General features: G+C 42.3%; 1 protein-coding gene across 1 annotated transcript in view; it reads left to right on the forward strand.

The window, feature by feature from the left end:
• The window catches only part of sass6 (SAS-6 centriolar assembly protein), a 107,903-nt gene extending 103,868 nt beyond the window's left edge, over positions 1-4,035 (forward strand). The window contains exons 15-17 of the mRNA XM_038794770.1: positions 2,307-2,410; positions 2,538-2,629; positions 3,057-4,035. Coding sequence (XP_038650698.1) covers positions 2,307-2,410; positions 2,538-2,629; positions 3,057-3,163 — 303 coding nt within the window. The 3' untranslated portion in view covers positions 3,164-4,035. The remainder of the gene's footprint in view (positions 1-2,306; positions 2,411-2,537; positions 2,630-3,056) is intronic.
• Positions 4,036-7,932: the final 3,897 nt, after the last annotated feature.

Here is a 7,932-nt window from a genome sequence, read left to right on the forward strand (position 1 = left end):
CAGTTTGCCATTCTCAGTCAGGTTACTGTTCCAAACATTTTTACACAGCTAGGACATAACATCTGTAGCTTTTGTGATATTTGTATTGATTTCAGCATCAAGTGACAGATTGCTCATGATTATGGAGCCACAACTCCACCTCCACGTGCGCAAGGCTCAGCCTGACGCAACTAAAAGTGGTACATAGAGCCCACTTAATAAGAAACCGTATGAGTAGGTTCTTCCCGGAAGAGGAGGACAGATGTGAACGGTGCCAAAGAGGCCCGGCCAACCACGCCCACATGTTCTGGTCTTGCCCCAGACTTGTGGAGTACTGGACAGCCTTCTTCGAGGCTATGTCCAAAGTGGTGGGGGTGAGGGTGGAGCCATGCCCGATAGTGGCGGTCTTCGGGGTTTCAGACCAGCCAGATCTATTCCTGGGGAGGAGGGCGGACACTCTTGCCTTTGCCTCCCTGATCGCCCACCGTAGAATCCTGTTTGGCTGGCGGTCAACAGCACCGCCCAGAGCTGCAGACTGGATGTCCGACCTCTCGGAATCTCTCCAAATGGAGAAAATCAAATTCGCCATCCGAGGGTCGGACGACGGCTTCCACAGAACGTGGGAGCCATTCATGCAATTGTTCCGGAACCTGTTTGTGGCCAACGAACAAGAGGAAGAATAGTCGGGTGGCCAAGAATCAGGGGAAAATGGACGGGAATCGGCGAAGGTAGCCGGGGGGGGGGGTTGCATGGTTTTACGCTTATTTCTTTTTCTTGTTAATTTATTGTTTTTATATTGGAGGGGTTACTGTTTTTCTCTGTTGTGATAAAATTTGTTGTTGAAAACTTGAATAAAATTCAAGTGGAATTCATTGCCGCGGAGTGCAGTGGAGGACGGGACGCTAAATGGCTTCAAGGCAGAGATAGATAAATTCTTGATGTCGCGAGGAATTAAGGGCTACGGGGAGAATGCTGGTAGGTGGAGTTGAAATGCCCATCAGCCATGATTGAATGGCGGAGTGGACTCGATGGGCCAAATGGCCTTACTTCCACTCCTATGTCTTATGGTCTTAAAATTATTCCAAAAAAAAAGGAAGGACAAAGCCGCAAGCGACAGTCTGATGGCAAGCTAAGGCCCAAAACCAAATTGTAAATAAATGCCTATAAACATGTGCCTCGGCCATATTGGGGAATGTAAAATATGTATGCCGGTTAAAGGGGGCGGCCACAGTTGTTATTATGAAGATGCTTACCTGTAAATATACATGTTAATTTTTTTCGTGTTCTTTTTTCTAATAATTTGTAATTTGTTGGATATAAAATATGAAAACTCAATAAAAACATTTCCAAAAAAAAATGATTGTGGAGCCTAGATAAGTGAAGCTAACAACAAGCTCCAGCATCATATTGTCAATGCTAATACATGGCAATGTCCTGGACCATGAAATTTATCTTGCTGATGCTGCTGGTAAAACCAAACTCTCTACAAGCTTGAGAGACTGTCCATTTGCTGCTGCAGTTGGCTGTTCTTCAGTATGGAATGTTGGTGTGGAATCCTCCGTGCAGAGCAACTCTTTACTGAGGACTTAGTGAACCTTTTGTCCTGGTTGATACTCACACTTTGTGGCAGGAATGTAAACAGTTCACAGAACCATTTTAATCTTAATATCGAAGGAAATTCTTCTTAGTATTAGATTCAAATAGAAAATTATATAGAACATAGAACATTATAGCGCAGTACAGGCCCTTTGGCCCTCGATGTTGCTCCGACCTGTAAAACCACTCTAAAGTCCATCTACACTATTCACTTATCGTCCATATGCCTATCGAATGACCATTTGAATGCGTTTAGTGTTGGCGAGATACATATATTGGATGAAACACCTTGCTGTATTAAGGTGTTATGTTAAGAATAAATCAATCAAATATATGGCACATTTGAATTTTGTTTTCTCATATAAAGGTAAATTTCTGTGCATGATCTCTCGCTTATTCTGTTGAACTTCAGCAGACTAACCACAGAACCCTGGAAAAACAATATGTACAACAATTTACACCATTTTAAAAAATATTTTTTATTCTCCTTTTTCACATTTTCTCCAATTTACACCATTTTACTTGAGTTTCCATGGCTCTTTTGTTGAATGAGTGGGACCACTCCTGTGGAAATAAAAGTCCATTCTGTACAATCAAATTATTTCTAATGTACAAATAACTAACTTTATTTTAATCTAAAATTCTGCATTAAGCTGTAGTCTGGTCTGCTTTACTTTTCATTTGCAACAATTGTATGTGTCACAATCAAACATGTTTTTCATTTTTGACAGGTTCCGATTAGCTCACAATATTTAAAATCAAGTACACCGTCAATGGCATCAAAACCAAAACTCCCAATGGGATTATGCACAGCTCCTTCATCAGGCAAAGAAAAGTGCGTTGGTGTGAAATGTCTTTTATTGGCATTGATGATATTTACATTTTGGTCAGTCCTTAACCCTGTTATTTGTTTGTGATGGCCAACCTTCAGATTGACTTTTCTCTTTACCTTCTCTTTATAGCAAAGTTGGTGGTTTAGAATCAAAATATTTTAAGCAGCGACAAGACAGCATCCCCCTGCGTGGACTCTCTGCTCAAATTACATTCGGTTCAGGTAGGAATGGTATTTCTTTATAGACTTAATGTGGCGTGATCAGCATCCTTCCTTAAATATTTGAATCTATTCTTAACATTTCTGGGCCTTGTTAAAGTATGTGTTCCTGGTTAGTTAGTGAATGCAGCCATCTATAATGGGTTGACTTTCATGCTGGGTTTATTGATCTTGCTTTTGTGTAATTTGAGAGGTCAATGTAATTTTTCACTTTAAGGTTGAGTAGAAAATGTAATACCTACGTTATAGATATAGGAACATTTTAACATTTGATAGTGACAAATTATAGCACATATTCAGAATATCAAAATTATTTTAGCTCTATCCATGAGGCTCTATTAACCTAGTGGAATCCATTTGATATAAAAGCGTTTGCAGATAATATTAAATGTTCTTAATTCAGTTGTTAAATATATTTTTATTTTATCAGAACACCAAAAATCATTCCCATCTAGAGTAGGAGCACAAACCATGAAATCTGGGCTACTTCCTCCAGCTTCTGCCTATTTCCGTGGACAAGAACTGGAACCATCCTGATCCTGACTTAATTTTTGATGGTAGGCTCAGCAGTCTTAAAAAGTATTGAGACACAATTTGGACAATCTAACATTTGGATTGATTGGAATTGTAATGGTCAATTTCTTCAAAGCTAATGATGATTTAAGCTATTACTGCAAGCTGTAACTGTTTTACACATGCGATCAAAGAAGAATATACTTGACAGTTATGGAGAAACCCATGAGGAATGAATTGTCATCGGCTCATGCCAAGGAAAGGTCTTGTATTATATATGCATATATAGAATATATATATAGCATATATAATTGACTTGGCTCTTGGTATACAGTGCAACGTTTTAAAATTTGTCGGTGATACTAACCAACTGTAATAGAACGTAAGCTGGCAGGATGGGCAGACAAGTGGCAGGTGGAATTTAATACAGGGAAGTGAGACCATGCATTTTGTTCGAAGAGGGAGGGAGAGATAATATAGCCTTAATGACACAGCTCTGAAGATTGTGTAGGTATCGAGGGACCTGGGGCACAAGATCTTTTTTTATGCATTCATGGAATGTGGCTGTCGCTGGCAAGGCAAGCATCTGTTACTCATCTCTAGTTACCCATGAGAGGGTGGTGGTGAGCTGTATTCTTGAGCTGCTGCAGTCCATTTTGTGTAGGGGCACCCCAGTGTATTTGGGGAGTTCCATGGTTTTGATCCAATGTCAGTGAAGGAACAGTGATATATTTCCAAGCTTGGAGGAGAACCTGGGGGTGGGTTTTGTCCCATGTGACTGCTGTCCCTTGTACTTTGGGTGTTAGAGGTAATGAATCTGGAAAATGTTGGCGAGTTGCTACAAAGGGACATAGATAGGTCAAGTGAGTGGGAAAATAAATGGCAAATGGATATAATGTGGGCAAATGTGAAATGGTCCATTTTGGAAGGAAGAATAAAAAATGGTGAGAGATTGCCGAGCTCTGAGATTCAGAGGGATCTGGGTGTTCCAGTGCATGAATCACAAAAGCTTAGTATACAGGTACAGCAAGTAATTAGGAAAGCTAATAGAATGTTCATAGAATCATAGAATTTACAATACAGAAGGAGGCCATTCGGCCCATCAAGTCTGCACCGGCCCTTGGAAAGAGAACCCTACTCAAGCCCACGCCTCCACCCTAACAGGGGAGAACGTGCAGACTCTGCACAGTCAGCAGAACGTGCAGTCTCCGAAAGTGCAGACTCTGGCCCAAGCCAGGAATCAAAACTGGGACCCTGGAGCTGGGAAGCAACTGTGCTATCCACTGTGCTACCGTGCTGCCCATGTTGTTTATTGTGAGGGGAATTGATTACAAAAATAAGGGAGTTATGCTCCAGTTGTACAGAGTACTGGTGAGACCACATCTACAGTAGTGTACAGTATTGGTCTTTTTTTTAAAGATATAAATGCATTAGAAGCAATTCAGAGAAGGTTTACTAGACTCCGCGATGGGTGGACAGGTTAGGCTTGGATCCACTGTCGGTTAAAAGAATAGGAGGTGGCTTAGTTGAAACCTTTAAGATCCTAAGGTGTATTGACAGGATGGATATGGAGAGGATGTAGAACTAGTAGTCACTGTTTAAAAATAAAGGGTTGCTCATTTAAGCAAAGGTGAGAAGAAATTATTTCCCGAGGCCCATGTTTCTTTGGAACTCTTCCTCAACAGGCGTTCGGTGGAAGAAATGAATATTTTTAAGGCAGAGCTAGAATGACTCTTGATTAACAAGGGGGTGAAAGGTTATTGGAGTTGGGCAAGAATGTGGGGTTGAAATTACAATCAGATCAGCTATGATCCTACTGAATGGTAGAGCAGGCTTGATGCCAAATGCCCTACTCTCACTCCTTTTTTATATACATTTAGAGTACCCAATTATTTTTTTCTAATTAAGGGGCAATTTAGCGTGGCCAATCCACCTATCCAGCACATCTTTGGGTTGTGGGTGAAATCCACGCAAACACGGGGAGAATGTGCAAACTCCACACGGATAGTGACCCGGGATCGAACCAGGGTCCTCAGCGCCGTAGGCAGCAGGGCTAACCACTGCACCACCGTGCCATCTTGCTTCTACTGCTAATGCATATGTTTGTATGTTCATCTTGTATATGGGTATACACTGCTGCCACTGTGTGTTGGTGGTGAAAGGTGTGAATGTTTAAGGCGGTAGCTGAGGTGCCAATTAAGCAGCTGCTTTTCCTGGATGCTGTTTGGGTTTCTTCGGTGTTTTTGGAATATTCTCCAGTTGCCTGGATGAGTGCGGCTTCATCACACTCCTGACTTGTGCTTTGCAGATGGTATCTTGTTGATGGTAGACAGACTTTGGGGGGCCAGGAGGTGAGTTCCAGGCCTCTGTCATGCTCTTGTAGCTACAGTATCTATATGACTAGTCCAGTTAAGTTTCTGATCAACCAGAATTTTAATGGTGGGGAATTCAGTGCTGTTGGTACTATGGAACAAGATTCCTCAAGTGCTCGTTAGCACTTGTTTCTCTCAGCCTTTTCTCACTTTTTTTATTAGTTTGTGGGATGTTGGTTTTGCATTATTGCCCATGAGAAGCTGGTGGTGAACCACCTTCTTGAACTGCTGCATAGTGAAGGAACAACAACCTAGTTCCAAGTCAGGATTGTGTGTGACTGGGTGGGGATGAGGGTGGGGGCTTGCAGGTGGTAATGTTCCCATTCATCTGCTGCCCTTGTCCTTCCAGGTAGTAGAAGTTGCAGGTTTGGAAGATGTTGTCAAAGGAGCTTTGGTGTGTTGCTGCAAAGCATCTTGTAATGTAGGTGGTACATATTACTGCTACTATGCATTGGTGATGGAAGGAGTGAATGCTTACGGTAGAGGCTGGTAAAATGTCTGATGATGGTCTTTTCTCTATGTCTGTGGGGAGGAAAAGCATAATACTGATGTTGGCTTTCTTTCCTTCTCCCACCTCTGCCCCACAACCTCCCACTCTCAACCAATCAGGGTAAGTGTTCAGGTTCCAAAATGTATGTTTGATGGTGGAAAAGGATAGACCGAGAGATGAGATAGATGATCTTAGTCGCATATGAAAAACATAACCTTGGGGATTAGATTTTGAATGTAAATTAACTTTCTCATTTATCTGACCTTGATTGTAATCTATATACTTTGGGTCAAAAAAGCAAGGAGAGACCTTGAAAATAATTTCTTTTGGTCAAAAGTCCCATCAAAAATGCAATGTTTGATTTAAAAAGGGAATAGGGATAACCCTGGGAATTACAAGCCAGTTAGTCTTACTTCAGTGGTAGGCAAAGTAATGGAAAGGGTACTGAGGGATAGGATTTCGGAGCATCTGGAAAGACACTGCTTGATTAGGGATAGTCAGCATGGATTTATATGGGGTAGGTCTTGCCTCACAAGTCTTATTGAATTCTTTGAGGAGGTGACCAAGCACGTGGATGAAAGTAAAGGATGTGGTGTACATGGATTTTAGTAAGGCATTTGATAAGGTTCCCCATGGTAGGCTTATCCAGAAAGTAAGGAGGCATGGGATAGTGGGAAATTTGGCCAGTTGAAGTCCGAGAGTGGTGGTGGATGGCAAATATTCAGCCTGGAGCCCAGTTACCAGTGGCGTACCGCAGGGATCAGTTCTGGGTCCTCTGCTGTTTGTGATTTTCATTAATGACTTGGATGAGGGAGTTGAAGGGTGGGTCAGTAGATTTGCAGACAATACGAAGATTGGTGGAGTTGTGGATAGTGAGGAGGGTTGTTGTCGGCTGCAAAGAGACATAAATAGGAAGCAGAGCTGGGCTGAGAAGTGGCAGATGGAGTTTAACCCTGAAAAGTGTGAGGTTGTCCATTTTGGAAGGCCAAATATGAATGTGGAATACAGGGCTAACGGTAGGGTTCTTCGCAATGTGGAGGAGCAGAGAGATCTTGGGGTCTAGGTTCATAGATCTTTGAAAGTTGCCACTCAAGTGGCTAGAGCTGTGAAGAAGGCCTATGGTGTGCTAGCGTTCATTAGCAGAGGGATTGAATTTAAGAGCCGTGAGGTGATGATGCAGCTATACAAAACCTTGGTAAGGGGCTGTTTAGCACAGGGTTAAATCGCTGGCTTTGAAAGCAGACCAAGGCAAGCCAGCAGCATGGTTCAATTCCCGTACCAGCCTCCCCGAACAGGCGCCGGAATGTGGCGACTAGGGGCTTTTTACAGTAACTTCATTTGAAGCCTACTTGTGACAATAAGTGATTTTCATTTAATTTTTAATTTTAATTTTTCATTTCATTCATTTAAGGCCATATTTGGAGTAGTGTGCAGTTCTGATCGCCTCATTTTAGGAAGGATGTGGAAGCTTTGGAAAAGGTGCAAAGGAGATTTACCAGGATGTTGCCTGGAATGGAGAGTAGGTCTTACGAGGAAAGGTTGAGGGTGCTCTGCCTTTTCTCATTAGAACGGAGAAGGATGAGGGGTGACTTGATAGAGGTTTATAAGATGATCAGGGGAATAGATAGACAGTCAGAGACTTTTTCCCCGGGTGGAACAAACCATTACAAGAGGACATAAATTTAAGGTGAATGGTGGAAGATATAGCGGGAATGTCAGAGGTAGGTTCTTTACCCAGAGAGTAGTGGGGGCATGGAATGCACTGCCTGTGGAAGTAGTTGAGTCGGAAACATTAGGAACCTTCAAGGGGCTATTGGATAGGTACATGGATTACGGTAGAATGATGGGGTGTAGATTAATTTGTTCTTAATCTAGGACAAAAGTTCGGCACAACATCGTGGGCCAAAGGGCCTGTTCTGTGCTGTATTTTT

The sequence above is a fragment of the Scyliorhinus canicula genome, chromosome 4, assembly GCF_902713615.1.
Source record: "Scyliorhinus canicula chromosome 4, sScyCan1.1, whole genome shotgun sequence".
Classification (NCBI taxonomy): Eukaryota; Metazoa; Chordata; class Chondrichthyes; order Carcharhiniformes; family Scyliorhinidae; genus Scyliorhinus; species Scyliorhinus canicula.